Source organism: Engystomops pustulosus, chromosome 9 (genome assembly GCF_040894005.1).
Source record: "Engystomops pustulosus chromosome 9, aEngPut4.maternal, whole genome shotgun sequence".
NCBI lineage: Eukaryota > Metazoa > Chordata > Amphibia > Anura > Leptodactylidae > Engystomops > Engystomops pustulosus.
The window spans coordinates 28481173-28501709 of NC_092419.1; the positions used below are offsets into that span (position 1 = coordinate 28481173).

At 45.2% G+C, this 20537-nt stretch overlaps 1 protein-coding gene across 1 annotated transcript; it reads left to right on the forward strand.

The window, feature by feature from the left end:
* Window positions 1–1445: 1445 nt before the first annotated feature.
* Window positions 1446–19131, forward strand: CLPTM1 (CLPTM1 regulator of GABA type A receptor forward trafficking). Its single transcript, XM_072123226.1, has 14 exons — window positions 1446–1603; window positions 7856–7977; window positions 8575–8698; window positions 9179–9337; window positions 13183–13300; window positions 13429–13514; window positions 13592–13712; window positions 13825–14069; window positions 14758–14851; window positions 15118–15308; window positions 15604–15699; window positions 16107–16242; window positions 16355–16522; window positions 18504–19131. Exons 1-14 carry the CDS (start codon window positions 1577–1579, stop codon window positions 18689–18691), a joined length of 1875 nt encoding a protein of 624 aa, XP_071979327.1. The 5' UTR covers window positions 1446–1576; the 3' UTR covers window positions 18692–19131.
* The last annotated feature ends 1406 nt before the right edge of the window (window positions 19132–20537 follow it).

Sequence of the window (20537 nt, forward strand, 5' to 3'; positions counted from 1 at the left end):
TCCATGTCCCCCCTCCTGTATACACAGCCCGCTGCTCCATGTCCCCCCTCCTGTATACACAGCCCGCTGCTCCATGTCCCCCCTCCTGTATACACAGCCCGCTCCTCCATGTCCCCCCTCCTGTATACACAGCCCGCTCCTCCATGTCCCCCCTCCTGTATACACAGCCCGCTCCTCCATGTCCCCCCTCCTGTATACACAGCCCGCTCCTCCATGTCCCCCCTCCTGTATACACAGCCCGCTCCTCCATGTCCCCCCTCCTGTATACACAGCCCGCTCCTCCATGTCCCCCCTCCTGTATACACAGCCCGCTCCTCCATGTCCCCCCTCCTGTATACACAGCCCGCTCCTCCATGTCCCCCCTCCTGTATACACAGCCCGCTCCTCCATGTCCCCCCTCCTGTATACACAGCCCGCTCCTCCATGTCCCCCCTCCTGTATACACAGCCCGCTCCTCCATGTCCCCCCTCCTGTATACACAGCCCGCTCCTCCATGCCCCCCTCCTGTATACACAGCCCGCTCCTCCATGCCCCCCGCCTGTATACACAGCCCGCTCCTCCATGCCCCCCGCCTGTATACACAGCCCGCTCCTCCATGCCCCCCTCCTGTATACACAGCCCGCGCCCCCATGTCCCCCTCCTGTATACACAGCTCGCTCCTCCATGCCCCCCTCCTGTATACACAGCCCGCTCCTCCATGCCCCCCTCCTGTATACACAGCCCGCTCCTCCATGCCCCCCTCCTGTATACACAGCCCGCGCCCCCATGTCCCCCTCCTGTATACACAGCCCGCTCCTCCATGTCCCCCCTCCTGTATACACAGCCCGCTCCTCCATGCCCCCCTCCTGTATACACAGCCCGCGCCCCCATGTCCCCCTCCTGTATACACAGCCCGCTCCCCCATGTCCCCCTCCTGTATACACAGCCCGCTCCTCCATGTCCCCCTCCTGTATACACAGCCCGCGCCCCCATGTCCCCCTCCTGTATACACAGCCCGCGCCCCCATGTCCCCCTCCTGTATACACAGCCCGCGCCCCCATGTCCCCCTCCTGTATACACAGCCCGCGCCCCCATGTCCCCCTCCTGTATACACAGCCCGCTCCTCCATGCCCCCCTCCTGTATACACAGCCCGCTCCCCCATGCCCCCCTCCTGTATACACAGCCCGCTCCTCCATGCCCCCCTCCTGTATACACAGCCCGCTCCCCCATGCCCCCCGCCTGTATACACAGCTCGCTCCCCCATGCCCCCCGCCTGTATACACAGCCCGCGCCCCCATGTCCCCCTCCTGTATACACAGCCCATGCCCCCCGCCTGTATACACAGCCCGCTCCTCCATGCCCCCCTCCTGTATACACAGGATGCGCCCCCATGTCCCCCTCCTGTATACACAGCCTGCGCCCCCCTCCTCTCCTCCCAGCATGCTCAGTACCGAGCAGCAGCTGTTTCCTGTAACCGCCGGGGTGACTCCGCCCCCTAGTCCGGTCACATGATGATGATGTCACTGGAGGTCCTGTAGCCTCACTAGGAAATCGCATCTACCTTCCGGCGAGTGCAGTGACAGAGCAAAGAGCAAGATGGCGGCGCCGGGAGGTGAGACTCAGGTAAGTGAGCGTGCTCCGAGGCCCGGCCTGAGTGTACGGGGTGCGGTGAGGAGCCATAGAGACACCGGGGGAAGCCGGGAGGCGCTGTGTGCTGTGCCCGGCACTGCCTGCCCAGTCACATGACTGCTGAGCGGGCACCGAGACCGTGTGTGCCCACGGGAGAGGAACTACAGCCCCCAGCATCCACCTGCTGCCCGGAGTCACCGCCCTGCCTCCCCACCAGCGCTTCTCACTGCTCCTTAAAGGGGATGTCTGGCCCCATGTGAGGATGCATTGTCCAGGCCATTGTGTCCTGCATTCCCTGCCCCCATCATGTCTGGGCTCCCACATTAAGGGGGGTCGGATCTCTATGTACATGGAGCTTTATGGTCAGACACAGTGGAGGAGCATAGAAATCACGTGACCGTGGCGTCAGCGTGTCCATGACCACAATAACCGTATAAGAGTAACATCATGTGACTCACCCCGCGTGCCCCCGTCCTGACCACAGCTTCCTGTTCATTGCTACTTTTTGGGAATTCAAGGTCGTCCCATCTTGACCCCAACCTTATCAGTTCAACCCCTCTGCCTGACCCAAGGCTGCTAGTCTCCCGCAGGACTACGGTCCCATACATTGCTAATCCCAGGGTCACTCGCATCGCTAGGGATGCTGGGAGTTGTGCTCCATAGACTGTGTCTGGGAAATGTGATGCATAATCTGTATTTCAAGGGACAAATGCACACATCCTGCTTCTGCTGACGCCATTTACATTACCTTTTGTACAACTTCTTGGATCCCATTGCAGGGCAGTGGTGCCGGGCTGCATTGTTACTGATGTATGATGGGTAGAGATGATTGGACCGGATGTTGCAGTTCGGGGTTTGGGTTCGGTCTGCCAACCAGGACGTATTGCCGGCCAAACAGTCAATCCTTAAAGAGAACCCGTCATGCAAAATAACCCCCCTAAACTAAATATATTTTCATAAACTGCCATTAGAGAGCATTTCCTCTATCCCTTCATTGTCCCTCTACATGCCTGTAAACCTAAGCAATGAGGTCCTAAAGCTGTATGCAAATGACCTGTGAAATGTCCAATGAAGCATTAGCATATTCAAGCTGTCCACTCTATTCATGAGTAGGAGGCACAGCCACACCCCCAGTGCATGACTGACAGCCTGTATAATGATGTGAGGCTGTATAATGATGTGCTTCCTGGTGCTGGCAGCCATGCCCCCTGCAGCCTGTGTGTGTGTATATAGGAGTGATACAGCAGCTCCAGGCAGCCATGTTACAGCAGAACATGTCAGATTCATGTGTAGCTAATGTCTGTGTCTCTGTGTATAGGAGGATGCAGCATGTCAGCAGATACAGCACACACTAGCCATGCTTTACTATACACTACACACAGACATGAGCAGGGGGAGGAGAGGGGAGGGGTAACAGGGGTGACATCACTGCCTCCCACCATGTGACCAGCCTCATTTACATGATAAAGAATAGATGATTTTACAATGATTAATGTATGAAATAACTAGATAAAGGCTGGGATGGGATCCTTGTGAGCTGCTCCAACAGCTAGTAGTGACAGGACAAGTGACACAGACCTGATGACAGGTGTCCTTTAAATTAATGCCCCCAGCATTTAGCCATGGTTAAGATTGTCCTGTAGTCTCCCCCTGGCCAATAATAGCCAAGGCTAGTTTCTAGGGACAGCATTTTGCCGGATTGGCTGTTCTGCCGGCAATACATCCAGATTGGGCAGCCGAACCAGAATTTCGGGTCCGCTCATCTGTAATGATAGACTCTTACAAAAGTTGGATACCTCTGTGAGGATGGGACTAACTCCCAGCATGCTCCGTTCTCTTCTGTAGGAGTTCACATGCTCGCTAGGAGTTGTAGACCCCTGACCTAAGACGACATAGATTAGGAAGTACAGATCAGCAAAGTCCAGCACATTTTGAGTAGTAAAAATATTTGTTTATTTTATTCTTCTGTTTAAAAACCTATGACCAAACACAGGACGAATGGATCCATCAATCTTACTCCTTTTCAATTCATTAAGACTCTTAATCATCTATAATTATACATACAGCTGTGTGCTGGAGAGGAGGAGGTGGTGACCCCTCCATAAAAAAAAGCGCAGCACGGCCGGAGACACGGGGAAAGATAGAGCATGTTCGGTGCCACACGTACTGTCGCCGGTCTGCCGTTGCAGTCTATGAGGACGTATATGCGCCGCATATACATCCCAACCCCCCGACGGCCATGTGAATGAGCCTTGAGCGGGATCAAATTTTTTCTATTGTCCTAAGATGGCCCCATTAAGCCCTACGCTTTTATTTTGGTAAAGTAAGAACAGTTAATATAGTTGTTTCTTTAACCAGCGAGTATTAGACCATGGCCTGCCATAGGGCACATCCCAGCTCCATTCTTAGAGCTGATACGGGTTCCTGATTGTGCTAGTACTGAAGTAATGAGTAATAATATGCTGACTGGTCTCTGCTCAGCCCGTCCCCCACATCAGTAGGTAAGAAGTTGCAGTGGGAGTGTTTGTGTTTTACTTGAACGTCATTCAGGAATTTTTATGGCAGTGAGATAGTCGCTCATTAACTGGAAAACCTTAGGTTTCATGCTTCACGGCTGATCCACTCCATTCATATAGTCAGCAGAGGTGTGAACATACGCCGGGTCAGCACCTCCAAGCACAACGTAACGAGCATAACATGCGTGGCTGCCACGTTTTGTAACCAGTTCCTTTTCCCATACACTATAAATACAAGGCCGTAGAGCACTCCACGAGATGTGAGGCTTGTCTTATGGAGTCCATGATCAATTTGGGGCAACTTGGACATAACATAGCAACATTTTAAGTTTAGGGTATGGTGGCCCTATTTCCCCCCCCCCCTGTAGGCACCGGTGGCCCTATCCACCCCGTAGGTGCCGCTCCACTGATTGCTGTGCTCTGCTGAGACCCAATGCCAGGTGATTGCTACATGCTGGAGGTAGTAGTCCTCCATCATGTGGTAAGCACACCTCTTGTAGTAGGGACGCCCTCTATGGAGTTTGTAAACAAGGGGTTATTATCCTGAGACGTCTCCTAGTAAAAGGATTTTCCAGCAACAAGTGAATTGACTGTAAAATCCATTAAACCTCGTAAACTTGTAAGACATTTATATTTAATTAACGCTGCATTTGATTCAATTATTTTTTCTTTTTAACATAACACAACATCAGTCATATAACTAGAGTGAGTAGACGGGATGTCTGGAATATCTCCCCGGCATAATTCATCCCACATCTTATGATCCCCCTGGGACATTTACACGAATGCACTGAGCAGGAAGAGCCGGGCACAGGTGGCAGGATTATCTGCTTCATGTTGTTGTTTAGGATTTCTTAATATGGCTTCCTACAGCTGTGCCCAGAGCACTAGGGTGGCACGTTTGCTGTAATTTGATGGCCTTGCCCCCTGTGCCGTTGTACATGGGAGTTATTCTTACAATCTGACCTCATCCGCAGCTGGACAGAGCGTTGCTGGCCAGTAATCCTGCCCACGTTTGTTATGGCTCCGTCACGTGGGACCACCGCTGTGCCGCACACTGGGCCCATTGTTCTGCTGCAAATATCACACACAGGACTAGGAAAAATAATTCTGCTAATGAAAACGATGCAGTAGGGTTATCCATCTGCCGTGTGCTACATCCAGACACCTCAAATACTAAGATAAGACGACACATATGACTTACTGCTCTGGGCCTGAGGCTCCCTGCTCCTGCTAGGTGTCTCCCTACAACGTTGGAGTAACTTTAATCTTTAGTGATCACCTGTAGAGCCTCCCCCATACATTTTTATCCATTTAATAGTGGGTGAACTACAAGGACAAGCATGCTGAAGTAGTGCAGCAATGGCATTATTTAAAGCCCAGTGTATCTGCAGGGACACGCCTGACACCCGGGTGCTGAGACGTCAAACCTAGTTCTGTTCTTTCACAATTTATCGGGAGATTGGAGAACAGGAATCCCTAGTTGTAATATGTCGTAACTTCCAGCAAACTGGAGGTGCGATGTTTATATATTAGAAAGATAATGTGATAGAAACAGTGTCTTAAATTAAACAGCCAAAAAAAAACAGCACCCCTCCTGTCTGCTGGCTGTGTCTGGAATTGCTGGTTATTTGAGTTGCAGTACCAGATGGGACAATGGACATGGGTGGCGCTGTTTCTGGGGTAAGAGAGCAAACCGTCTTGTTAGTTTCTTCTCTAGTCTCCCGTCGCACCCTCCCGCCACTGCTGCCCTGATCCCTACTTCTTAGTCCCATATTTGGCTGAGCTGGTGTTTCCTGTATTCAGTCTCTAACCACAGTGGCATTGTCCCAGTCTGTGATTGGCTGTGAAGGCGTCAGGAGGGAGGGCAGTAGAGGTGCAATGAAACGGGAGTAGGAAATGTTCCCGTTTTCGGTCTGACTTTCCTATATCGAGGTGGTATTTCTTTCTGAGGCAAAATGGAGTCCTGTCCATCCCCCAGTTCTGCCCGTGTCGCCTTTTTGATGCAGCTCTTTTGTTTCCGGCCTTTGCTCACTCTTGTGTACTCTGGTATCAGCCAGATCTCCTCCTCTGTGGTGAAAACATTTCTTCCCTGTGTATAATACACAGATGTAATGGGCAGCTGCGGGATCCAGTCTGGATGTGTTTAGCTGTAAACATGTTTTGGGATACAGTAAGGGAATGCACTGCACCCCGGCAGGGACGTCTGTACTGTTTTTACCCATGAATTGCGCCCCTCTTGTCTCCAGGCACGGTCTGGTATTGCTGCCCCAGGGCGATCGGGGAGAATTTAAGTGAAGTTCTTGCCAGTGGTAATGCAAACTAGCTCCTAGACCTCGGACATAGAGCGACTCCTTACTAATTGTATCTACAAAGAATATTCATTAAATATCTTATCCAGTAAATGTCTTATTTTACCCGAGTCGTGTTAGAATTGATAGATTCTATGCTTGTGACATTGTGGCTATTGGAGGGTTTACTGTGTCCAGTCCCTGGTCAGGTAAAATATTATACTGTACATGGACAACTTTAAATTTGGGCCCCTAGTTATCCTTGCAGGGCACTTATTTAGGGAGGGTGTATCACAGGGGCAGAATATCCAGTTTTATGCATTCGTAATCTGCAGATTATCTCAATCTTGGAGCCGTAGTAACAATGTCTAGATGGATGACTCTACCGGGGCACGTTCTCCACACGTATATACAGTATATATTTCCCTGTGAAGCCGCAATCCATTGGGGATCTTGATTCTTGCTGAAGTATTGCAACATACAGATACTTAACCCCTTTACTACCAGATGGCAGTGTCAGTCTAGCAGGATGGCACCTTAAAGGGAACCTCTCTGCTTGTTTTACCCCACTAACCTCCCAGCACTCAGGTAGGATTCCTTCTTTTATGCGAAATCTTACAGTTTTACTCCCCCCAAAGTCAGGCAAATATGACTCTTCTCACCTCATTTTCACATTAAGATGAGTGGTGGCAGAGGGAGAGTCATTTCAGACGTCCCTATCTTCTGATCCCATCAGGCTTATCCTTTTCTGAGCTACAGAACTGGACATACGGGCAGCTACAAAATAGGCAGATACTGGATCCTTATCTGCATTTTGCATTTCTAACTAGGTCTTCAGCTGTGTGTATCTCTGGTTCTGTAGCTCACAAAGCAATAAGCCTGATTTCATCTGAAAGAAGAGATTCCTATCTTTTAAAATGACACAAAAAGCATGTTTCCAAAGTAACTCTCCTTTTGCTTAACTCGCCGAGAACCACTTAATATGGCACAAAAACATGTTTCTAGGTGCTACAGAACAGAAGATTGAGGGGAGGGTTCTGACACTTCCCCTGCAACCACTAAACTTGACTCCTCTGATGTGAAATTGAAATGAGAAGAGTCATATTTGCCTGACTTTGGGTGAGATTTCCCATAAGAGGGAATTCTGGAAAGGACATTTTATCCGCTACCTGAGGGGACTAGTAGTTTAATGGTGTAAAATCTGGTGACAGGTTCTTTGAGGCTTCTTGCACAAGGGGTTAGACTCCTGAATGACAGGGAAATCTGGATTTGAAGATGTGTAGGTCATGTAAAATCTCTGGTACCACATTGACTTTATGCTATGTGTTGTAACCTGTAGCACAGATGTCTGTATACAAATCTGTGCAGAAAATCCACAGCTATTCCAGACTTTTTCCGTAATCCATCCTTATGTTGTGAACTCTTCTTGTCTCCCCTAGGCCAGCCTCAATGGCTCTGTCGGGACTGAAGCGGCCGTCGCTCCAGACCAGCAAAACGCACAGCAGCAACAGCAGCCGCCACCTCCTAATGCCTGGCAGGTTATTAAAGGGGTCCTCTTCAGGTAAGTGCTCTCTACATACCCACCATCACCACTTTGTCACATTTCTAGACTCTTCAATCAGGAATTTAATGCAGTGTCTGATATCCATTAGACTGTATTTTTCTTTAGAACATTTAGGTGTGGAGTGTTCTGATCCAGATCATGCAATAAAAATTACCATTACAAACATTTGCTGATTTGGAGTTACAATGACCAGTCAGTCACGTATTACCTACATGTGACCAACAAGTGGCAGTATTGAGGCCTGGCTATATAGATATAATGGTTCCATAGATAGAAGAGGACAGAAGTTCTGACAGCAGAATATAATATAACTTGATTTCATGGCCCTGATCACATAAAGTGTGATTATCGCTTTACTTATATGATACACCCTTCATCAAATGTGCTGAGGCGTGTGAATTGGTTTATTACAATACTGAGGTGTAAGTAGACTCTTCTCCAGCAAAATGGTTCTCCCTTTAAATAACAATTCTGCAGCATCCTTGGCTATAACTCTATTATTCTTCCTGGAAGTCTGAGGTGCTACCATTCCAGAGTTGAAGACGTTACCCTTTCTACTGTCTGCCCTTTCAGTCTGTGTGTTTTCTCTTCCAGGATCTTTATCATATGGGCCATCAGCAGCTGGTTCCGCAGAGGTTCAACTCCCCAGGACCAAACCACATCCCCCGGGGCACCCCGACCCCCCAGCCGAAACTTATTCCCTAAAGACACACTAATGGTATGAGTATGCTGATATCCTTGGAGCATGTGCAATCTGTGGATGCAGGTGCCGCTGCAGTCTAAACAAGAAGTCCTTGCATCATATTTTGGTACAATGCAAGGACTCTTACTCCCCTCACCCCCAGATGTGTTGTGGCTGGATTTCACAGACTGACCACAGTACCAGGGAGAGGACTCTGTGCAGCCCAGTGATATATAATACAAGGTGATCCTTCTTTGCCGCTGTAAACGTGATTACAGTTCTGTGTTGCTGTTTAGTGGGCAATAAGGGACTCCTTGCATCATATGTCAACATTATACTTGGACTCCCATCCCCAGCACTGTTCGATTTTAGAAAAATGTGATTCACTGTGGATTTTGCCTATTCTGTGTTGAAAGTTATGAAATCTGTGGTAAAATCAGAATAAATGCGCTGCAAGTTTCAAAGCTCAATTGAACCTTGTAGTTCTCTGCCTCACATTTAAATGTCTGTCTGCAGGACCTCTACGTGTTCCTTTCAGAAAATGAGCATTTCACAGAGTTTAACTCCTCTGTGGCGCTCATCTGGGAGCAGCGGGATCTGGTGTACGGGGACTGGAGCAGCGGTGAGAATGGAGACGGCTGCTATGAACAGTACTCTGAAATCAGTATTCCTGAGGTAAGTGTGGAGGGGGTGTACACCTCCATAGTCCTACACTACGTCCATATTACAGCACTACACCTTCATCTAGTTGCCATCCTAAAGGACATCTACCACTAGGATGAGGGATTATAAACCAAGCACACTGACATACCGGTGTGTGTCCTCTCTGGCAGGATCCTCTATTTTCTTAGCTTCTTATTCCCTGTTTTTTTTTTTACAAAAAAAGGCTATTATAATTATGCAAATAAGCCTGAGGGGCTCCATAGGTATTAATGCAGCCTGGAGCCTCTCAGACTCATTCGCATCATTTTTAAAGCTTTTTATCTTAAAAACCAGGGCATAAGAAGCTTAAAGAAAATCCAGATCCTGGAACACACCAGTATGTCAGTGTGCTTGGTATACAATCCTTCATCCTGGTGGTAGATTTCCTTTTAAAGGAAATCCACCATCAAATTAAAGCATGATAATCCAGAGACACTCTATGATAGATTCAGGCAAAAAATACGCTGATGGGCTCCAGGCTTCATTGGTGTTAATGGTTGAGGCTCATTTGCATAATTTTGAGGGTGTGGTCATATATAACCTTAGCACGCCATTTTCAAATGCAGCGCTAGGGATAGGGGGCGGGCCTCATTCCAATCGTGTATGTTTTTCTATGGAATGCTTTTGCATTAAAACAAGACACTGGGTTCTGGTTACCGATCACTTACATTTCCATAGAAACGCACATGCGATCTGGCCAATGCCCGCCCCGTAATCTAGTGGTACCGCTATGTGACCGCACACTAAAAACCTTTTTTCTTTAAAGGCCAGGACAAAAGAAGAGCAGAATGTGCCAGAGGGGGCACACACCAGTATATTATTGTTATTGGTTTACAATCCTTCATCCTGGTGGTAGATGTCCTTTTAAATACATTTTTACAATGATGCTAATATGCCGAACAGGCTCCTGGAGGGCGTTACCTCCAGTGATGCAGCTTCACAGGCTGTTAGTGTGCAGGAGCATGTCTTCCATCCCAATTTGTGAGATTACATAAGGCAGAGTGGAGGGTGAAACAGTGTAACAGTCAGTGAAGCTCTTGTAACACCTCAAGGAGATCTTCATTAGTATAATTATAAAAGTTGACTTTCGGCAGAAGGTGGTCATGGATAACACATATAAGAAGATTACCACAGTCACAGTGCCTGGGTCTATGAGAAAGTGTTCCTATCTACAATGGATTTCCTTTTAAAAATTAAAAAGCAATGGCTGTTTGTTCCAGAAACCGCGCCACTTTTGTGGAATGTGAGTGGTATCAAAGCCATTTGCTTGAATGGGGCTGCAATACTACTCACAAACCTTGGACTAGAGTGAAGCTTTTTCGGGAAATAAGCTGATCTAAAGTTTTACAGCCGCAGTTTTGGTTATTTTAACGCTTTATAAACTACACTTTGCACCTTTTGAGCTTATTTAAGGATATCCAAAGAATATAAGGAAGGTATTTTGTAATTGCCTGGGATCATGCTGTGTTATAGGCTTGTATGCCCGCTATAATGAGTTTAGGTGGAGGCTCCAGCTGTGTTATAATATGCTGGTGTCAGAATGTGCTTACCCTGCACGCCTACTAAGCTATCTGCAACTAAAGTCAGACATGTGAGAGGTCCCTGTTGTACAGATCACAGCATATTAAAGTGGCTATGAATATGCAATGCAGGGGGCAATAAAATGTGCCCCCTACATTCATAGATCTGATATACTGCATTATATATACAGTAGAGATGAAGTCGCAGACATTTTATTCACCTATGGTATACGGCATGGCATTTCCATATACCGTGAGTGAATGCATTGATGTTTCTGTAGGGCTGTGTTGTATCTGGGATGACCTGAAGTGAGGTCAGGGGGGCTCTGCACCCTGTTTGGAGATGTCTTTTACACCAATAGCCTTTGCGAGAAATTCTTATTCACTTGGGAGGGTTGTTTCTAAACTGTTTATCATGGCTTGTTCTATCCGTTTTATACGTTTTCTGGAGTACGAGCCATGAAAAGACCTTCATTCCTGGTGGTTGACCTGGGAGTGACTCCCCTCACGCCAAGGGGCAAGGGATGGCCCTGGGCATTAACTATATACTATGCCAGGCAGAAATTTGGGGGCAAACAAAAGTACATGTGGCTGCAGGATTAGACTGCACACGGTTTTATTTGTCTGTTACTATAGAGACACTTTAGCCAGCGTAGGAACTGTGAGCACTAAATGCCAGGAAATGTAGAAGTAAAATTCTTTAGAACATTTCCTTATTTTATATTTTTAATCTTATTTTTATTTCTTTTACTTTAAATGCACTGACGCGGTAGCAAAAAAAAAATATTGAGACCTTTAGCTGTGTTCCGGCCAGATATAAACATGAGAGCCGTTTGGGCAACCTGCATATCAGACCAGATGAAACTATTTTGGGTTCCAGAAAACTAAACATTGGGTTAATATAGATGAATCCCAGCTACCATCCAAAAGCATGACAGATTACAATTTCTTGGAAATTCAGAATCCTACATTGGCTACTATCTCAGCCACGAAAGAAATCTGGTTGGATATGACTTAAGAGTCTTAGACAATTTTCGGCAAGTAACCTACCAACCTGCTGTTTGGAGAGTGGTGTCCCCTATTTTAAATCCCCATTATGGATTTCTAAAAAGTTAAAAATATTTAGGCGAGATTATGGAGCAAACCCATCTAAAACCAATTAGTCGACTGATTACAGACCAGGCAATTACAAGTACAGAAACCCTACAATACGATCTAAAACAAAAATACCAACACCCCAAGAAAATACCTCAATTATCAAATTCCTTTTGGATTCTAAATCCAGACTGAAAGCTTTGTCCAACTTCTATAAACTAATATTAGAAGCGAACGCTGATACAATTCAATCTGTTCAAGTGAAATGGTCTAGTAAGGTAAATATGACAATAAAACCTAAACAATTCTCAATCCCGACACAAGTCTGATTGTATTTTCCAGGTGATTGATACATTTAAAGTTAGATATAGCTGGTACCTTACACCTCATAGACACATATTTATCAAGACTGCCCCCATGAGCGTTGGAGATGTCAGAATGTGGATATGCTTCATATTTGGTGGGAGTGTAAGATGCTTTAATCTCTAAGATATGTTTCCCAACTAAATTGTTGGTACTACAAGTCGTATTCTTTATAGACTTGGATGAATATACACGTCCTCATAAGGTGATCATTTCACATGTAATAATAGCCGCCAAAATAAAAAGTGCAAAATACTGGGAAAAAACAGAACCACCACGACTGGTGGAAGTAAAAAGTGCCATAAATTAAAAAATCAGTGCGTGTTGTTTGCATAAATTAGTTAAGTTCCAAAATAATTGGGCAGATTTGGCTTGATTCAACTTACAATAGAATTACAAATGTGTAGAAACCAATAACCATCTACTACACACTCCTAAAATTTGTCAGTAATATTTCATTATTTACTTGTATCAAGTTTTTGATTTTAAGGTCAGCACCCTCTGCCTGTCATACCTTGATGTCTTCCTACCCAGCCCTCCCCCTCTTTCCTTTCCTTCCTTATTGGACTGTCAGGGGAAGGTATACAATAAGAGACAACCTATTGACAATGTAAAATTATTGTATGGTTTATTTCCCAATCTCAAAGTGTACAAAACATTTAATCAGAACCAATTAAAAAAAAAACAATGGTTAAAAAAAACATGGCTGTTATAAAACAAATACATACTGTACTTTGAGCTTTTACAAGGCAATAATTGAGAGTTATCAGTAATCATGTAAAGACAAAGTCCCTCTACTGGACCCTTGTTAGAACTGAATTTTTATTCTCTTGGTACTAGGGAGTCCAGAACAATGGCTCCATCTACATTCATGTCTACCTGACGAAGAGCGGCTTCCACCCAGATCCCAGCCGGAAGAGTGTATATCGGAGGTTGTCCACAGTGTATACCTCTCGGAGTAAGGACTGAGTTTTCCTATATCCCATCCATGTCTTTGACTACCTTGTGTATACATTTCTCTGTTATCCCCTTTCTATGTCAATGATTTTGTATCTCTGCCCCTCACAATCTCCCTCTGTATCACAGTGCTTAATAAATACAAGCGAAAGCGATTCCTGAAAACCAAGAACCTGTTAACGGGAGAGACGGAAGTAGATCCAGAGATAATTAAGGTGAGTGGATGTCCCATGAGTAGCCGTGTCATTGGGAATCTACCTGGATAGACACTTACTCCGACTTCTTATTTCAGAGAGCCGAGGATTTTGGTCCTGTGGAGGTCATCTCTCATTGGCATCCTAATTTAACTATTAATATTGTTGATGACCACACTCCGTGGGTTCAGGGCAGCGTCCCACCTCCTCTTGACCAATGTAAGTATGCATCTATTCTTCCAGTATCTAACCCTATGGTAGCTAATATGTATAAAGTGCTTATATATGTGACCTCTTCTTGGGTCTCGTAACGCTTGCGTTTCCCCCACAGATGTAAAGTTTGATGCTGTCAGTGGTGATTACTATCCGATATTGTACTTCAATGATTACTGGAACCTACAGAAAGACTATATGCCAGTAAATACCAGTGTGACCAGCTTGCCCTTACGGCTGTCATTTTGCCCACTGTCGCTGTGGCGGTGGCAGCTGTACGCGGCTCAGAGCTCGCGTAGCCCCTGGAGCTTCCTCGGAGAAGACCTGTACGAGCAATCCGATGAGGAGCAGGATTCCATTAAGGTGAGGGTCATTGTTCTGCAACCAAAAATAGTACAGTAAATAATAAGCAATGCACATCCTATGAGGCTGGGCAAGCTCACTATAATGATGAGAGAGTCAGCCAGTCCTCGCAGTCTACATCACAACCAGCCATGGGGAAATGAAGGAGCTGGGAACATGTGAAGCATCATATTGACGCCATCCTGAAAGCTGAAGGTTTTAAACGGGATGTGACAAGTTAGGTTGATAACACCTGATTAGTGATGGTTTGACTGCTAGGAGCCTCACTGATCATGATAGCGGTTACTCCAGCAATCTGAAGAATGAGGGTCCCATTGTTACTTGAGCAGGTGTCCTGCACTTTCATTTTATAGTATTATGTGTGAGAAATTTCTGACCACTGCTGTACTCTGCAATTTCTAACACTCATAGTATACGCAGGCTTATCCTGCCGCTTGACCCATTAGTGAGAACGGGACCCCTGTTCTCCATATTGCTCGGGGTCCCATTCCTGTGATCAGCAGGGGTCTCTGGCAATTCCGTATCCTTTAGAAAGGCGATAACTTTCTTACATGGTACAACCCCTTTTAATCCTGCAGAACACGGCCAGATGAACGTTCACACACTGTATACCCACTGGTCGGCTGCTTGAACTGTTGACCTTTGCAAAAATAACAAATCTCAAAACTATGATGTTGTGTCTCTCCAGGTGGCTCTTCTGGAGACAAACCCTTACCTCCTGGCTCTGACCATCACTGTGTCCATCATACACAGCATCTTTGAGTTTCTTGCTTTCAAGAACGGTAAGCTTTTTATATGCAACCTTGGGCTATATTCACACAACCGTATAGGGGGCGTATATACGTCCCCCGTAGATGGCAATGGGCGCACGCGCCATACATTGCTGTGGAGCAGGGCGGAGGTGAGCAGCGCTCACTCCCTCCTCCTCTTCACCGACGTGTGCCTGCTTTGCTGTGATATGGCGGGCACACGTCGTGTGAATGTAGCCTTATAAGGGAAAGCAAAAGCTCTAGAATTAAACTAAATTCATGTCTTTGTGTTTTCTCAGATATCCAGTTCTGGAACAGTCGTCAGTCTCTGGAGGGTCTTTCTGTCCGGTCGGTCATCTTTGGCGTCTTTCAGTCGCTTGTGGTATTGCTTTATATCTTGGACAATGAGACAAACTTTGTGGTGCAGGTCAGCGTGGGCATTGGTTTGCTGATTGATTTCTGGAAGATCACAAAGGTCATGGATGTCAAGGTAAGAAGTCCAGGATGAGGCGAGGCCTACAGTGACTGCTTCCACATAATGGCCTAGTATTCTCAGGACCTATTCATACAGAAAGTCATCATCATTTAGGGAAGTTGTTACAATTGTTGTATCTGTTAGCTCATGTTGCAGTGTTGTAAAGTCCAGGAACTGCATATTTTGGGTCAATTTCCCATTGTATAGACAAATTAGTAATTGAAACCTGCCACGACAACCAACAAGGAAGAAGACCAATATTTTATTAGTAGAAATGGTGCTTTAATAATATTATTTTTTTTTTCTCCAGTTGGATAGAGAGAATAAGGTGGCTGGTATCTTCCCCAGAGTGACGGTGAAGGATAAATCCACATACGTGGAGTCAGCTACAAAGGTGTACGATGATGTAAGTGTTTATTTATTTTTTCTTATTGTTGGATTATTATAGAAAAGGCTCAAATGTAACCTCTTGTAGGGATGGTTGTGTTTTCTGGGCTTGCGATATTGATCCCAATATCCAGCCCAGCTGTTCTCTACAGTTGATAGAGAATGGAACAGGAAGCAGACGGCGCCCTTCTCATTGTAGTGGCTGAACAGAGTCACTGCGCCTGGAATGGCAGCTGTCGGTTTTCTCTATCTGTGGGAGTGTTGGACCCCAACCAACATAATTTTTATCATCTATATTTTAGACTGCAAACTTATGCAAGAATGTATTTGCTATGATTTCATATGAGAAAATTGCTTTTAGTGATGTTATTTGTGTAACTGTGACGAGTGTTTTGTCTTTACAATGACAATGATTCTTGTGTTTAGATGGCTTTCCGATACCTGTCCTGGATCCTCTTCCCATTGCTGGGATGCTATGCAGTATACAGCTTGCTGTACATGGAGCACAAGGGCTGGTACTCCTGGGTACTGAGCATGTTATACGGCTTCCTCCTCACATTTGGTAAGAAAGGGAGATTATATTTATATATTTGAAGGCTGTTATCCCTTTTTCCTTGGCACTGAATGTCAGTCCATAAACAGCGACATTAATTTCCCGTGTTTTATTTTTTCAGGATTTATTACAATGACTCCACAGCTGTTCATTAACTATAAACTGAAGTCTGTCGCCCACCTCCCATGGAGGATGTTGACCTACAAAGCCCTGAACACCTTCATCGATGATCTGTTTGCGTTTGTCATCAAGATGCCCATCATGTATAGGATCGGGTGTCTGCGAGATGGTAAGAAAAGGAAATGCATTGACAAGAGAGTGTAGCTTGCGCTACATGCATATTGTCTATAAGCTGAGCTTATCCATAGACGTATATATCATGTTTTGCTTCCTTCTGCAAAGTATTTCCATCCTGCTCTCTCCCGCTGAGCAACATATACACCAAGCGCTGACCATGGGGGACCAATGCAAAGTATTGCCTCCCTCTGCTGAATGTACGCTCAGGGTCATCCCCAGGCTTGTCACCGTGTGGGAGGGAAGGGACATGACAACGTATCCCATTGCATGTGCATACAATAGTATATGTCCTAGCTCTCCGTTGTAAGGACATTTGTCTGTAATGGAGAGTGACATCTGTAGGAAAAACAAATACCTGGCCTGTTTACTACGCGGCCTCCAGTGAACCTGCGAGGGTACAGGAACTTCACCACTCGTGTTAGCCGGGGAGTAATGTCTCCTCCAGGTGCTGGAGCAGCAGCACATGTAATGACCTACTGCTCCAAATAGGGACATTTAGTCGGCATCTGAAGCTTATCGACAACTTAATCATGAGGCATTTGGGGGAATGTAGATACGAAAGGCCAATATGAACTCCTATACATCATAAACTTTTATTTTATGCTCTGCACCAGTGGGATATTTTACTCAGGGGCGCGCACTATCTAGTTAGGTTTTAGCACAGCAGTGTTGCTGAATGGTTAACAGAGATGACTCTGAATAACTTCAGAGCGAGCCAGTGGACAGCACATGATTAGATCACACAGTCTCAGCTAGGGCTGTATGGTCTCCTACCTCCCTCTGCTTCCCCCATTACAGAAGGGAAGGGAGACAATATCCCCTTACCTTACCTTTGGGATGGGAATGCTGGGATTGTCTCACAGACCGCAGAGCCCTAAAATAGGCACACGAGTCTCTAGTGAGCGAATAGTGTTGGTACAACCTGGAGCTTGGTGCCGATCTAATCATGTGCTGTCTACTGGTTCGTCCTGAAGTTAGTTATTCACAGTCTTTGAAACACAAAAGATAGCCCTTTTTGGACTGCCAAGGCGATATAGTAATTTATTTACATAACTGTCCTGAGACAGGATAGAGCCTTAATGGTCAGGCCTAAACCTTAACTTTTATCTAATTAGTAAGAATTCTAACAAAAATATTTATCACACTAATTATTTAAAATTCGCTGGGTTGAGGCTGCTATCTATCCTATCTGCACTTATAATGCCGAGTATTCACTCGGCCTGTAAATACATAAGTGGGTCTCTGCAGCGACCCTTCAATGAGACGGCCTCAGACAAGTCAATTTAAAAGCCAAACAGAAGCCCCCCCCCTGTTTTAAATAATTAGTGTGATAAATATTTTAACTTTCATTTAATTAGTAAGAATGCTAAGATTTAGGCCTGACTGTTGAGGCTCTATCCTGTCTCAGGACAGTTTAAATTAATTATTCATAGAACCCCTCTCCCCTCCCCTACATAGTGGGAACGTGATGTAGCTGCACTGGTTCCTCTGTTGGAAATAAAGAAAAGTTTCTATCCCTGAAAAAAATCTTGCCAGGAGCTTGCCAAGTCTCCTCAATACTTCAGGTCTACCTAAGATTGTCAACCACTGACTGTTATATACATTTTTTTTTAAACCCATAGAGGGTGGACAATTATCCAATGTGTTAATAAAAGTTACATTTTAGTGACTAATGGGTATAGACTGTCCCCAATTGGACAACTCCTTTTTTTCTTTCATACTTATTGTCAACTTGTCACATGGCCCATTTGCAGCTCAGTATCGTTCGGTTTCAGTACCAACTACATCCACTAACCAATGTATGATGCTGCGCTCGGTAAGGAGTGGAGAAGCCATGGTGCTCAGGTGACTGCCCTCCAGCCCTCACTCTTACCAAGTGATTACCTGTCCTGTGATGCAGGGATATCCCTGTAAGTGTAATGCACTGTGTATACAATCAGGTTGCTGACATTTCTCTCCTTTCACTTTGGCAGATGTGGTTTTCTTCATCTACCTGTATCAGCGCTGGATTTATAGAGTGGACCCTACACGGATGAATGAGTTTGGGACCAGCGGAGAGACCCCCGCTCCTCTTCCTGCCCAGGAGCAGCCAGCGCTCACTTCCCCCGACCCTCAAGACACATCCCCACCAAAACCAGCAGAGGACAAAAAGAAAGACTGATTATTTTATTTTTATTTTTTTCTTGTTCCCATTCTACATGAACTGTTAAGCCCCCGAGGGGGGTAGATCGGCTGCTGTTTTATATATAAATCCCCTCTGTCCCCCGATTTCCCCCTTTGTTGAGACGGCGTTTCCCCCGTCTGTTAATATGTATATGGGACTGGTGAAGTTTGTCTTTCTCTGCCCGCCCTGTCGCTTTCTGCTCATCCTGTCGGTCTCTGTCCGGTCTGTTCTCCCTCTTACGTTCTTCTCTCTCTCTCGCTGACCCTTTTCCCTCATGCGCTCCGTCCCCTCCTCTCTTATAGAATTCCATTGTGCTGTGTCCCTTCTTCCGCCTCTTATACATGACTCCTCCGTGGGATCAACATTGCTCAAACTGGGTTTAATAAATATGGCCGCTCTTTAACCTTCCTGCAGTTTTGTGCGGCAGAATAGTTCAAGAGGTTTCAAGCTTGTTTTACATTATGGATGAGAACGCTACAGGCTTAAAGGAAACCTGTCATCAGATTTTACACCATTAACCATGAAATGTTGTTTTTAATGTCATTTTCAAAGTCTTGTGAAAATGAGCAGAGAAGAGTCATATTTCACCCAACATGAGTCAAAATTAGAGACTGTGGGGGTGTGACATCAGGCGCTCTTATTTGTGCTTGTAGTATGGAGAGATAAGAATCTTTTTTTTTTTTTTTTTTTTAATAGCTAAAACGTAAAAAATCCTCAGATTTTGTAATGGGTAACAGAATGAGATTTGATATAAGAGGGTATTCTAGAAAGAACATTTCATGCTTGTCCTGAAGGGCTGGTAGTTTAATGGTGACAGGTTCCCTTTTAAGCTATTTAGTCATAGTCTGTCTGTCTCTGCGCTGGGTTGCTGGACTCTGTTATCTGCTCTCATATAAGGAGTCCTGTTATAGCTCAGAACTAAAAAGCATTTTCCCTAAAATGTGTGATATCCATGGGGAGACTTTTTTTCCTGGATGACCAGCCTTTCCATGTTTTCCAGATACTTCCCTTGTCTAGGGACAGCCATATAGGTTTTTACCAATCATACCTGGGACAAATATGTCTAAGCAATATTGAGACGACATGAATGTTGCAGCACTGTGTGCGGAATATCTGCAGCATAGTATAGGGCATGCAAAGTCGGGGAGATTTCTCTGAAATTTCTAACTGATTTTTGCAGCAAATAATGCACTTTTTGGCTTTTTTTTTTTTTTTTTAAAGATGTGTAATCTTGTAGCAAAAATTCAGCAAATATGTGCTACAGCCTAACCTCCCATAGGCAGCTCTCCCTAATAGAACAACGTATACATACAAACATTTCCATATTTTAGGAGAAGTGCTCTCTACTATGACTGATTCCGATCGGTTTGCACTGATATATATGACTCATATTAAGATAGTAAAGGTCGGATTCACAAATGGCGTAAGACACAAATTCTCCAGTATAATTTGGTGCAGAATTTACATGATTCCGTAGCCTCTAATAAAACTGCATCCAAAAATAAGCAATTTATAGGGAAACGTTTCAGAAATTTAGGGTGAATTTTTTTTTTTAAGAGTTAAGTTCAATGAAAATACGCCCCATGTGAATCTGCCACCAAGTGGTCAAGGTGGGGATGTACAAAGCCCCAAAATGGCTTTTCCCTGATCCTTTTTACTGTCAACTTTCATATTGTAAAAAGATGGAGGAAGACAATGTATCTTTCCTGTTAATAAGGTTTTTTCCCCATTGTGTGAAGTTTTATTATTTTTTATTTTGTATTAGTTTCAGCATTTTTCATAGAACATGCATTGATATAGAGGCGTAGCCTGAGGAGGTGCGTGACTGCTGTAATGACTGGTA

Excerpts from the sequence above, each read along its gene's own strand:
- CLPTM1 (XM_072123226.1), top strand. The coding sequence starts at position 1,577 with ATGGCGGCGCCGGGAGGTGAGACTCAG. Across the intron at positions 13,515-13,591 it reads TAGATCCAGAGATAATTAAG|AGAGCCGAGGATTTTGGTCC; the intron begins GTGAGTGGATGT and ends TTCTTATTTCAG. Across the intron at positions 14,852-15,117 it reads GTTTCTTGCTTTCAAGAACG|ATATCCAGTTCTGGAACAGT; the intron begins GTAAGCTTTTTA and ends GTGTTTTCTCAG.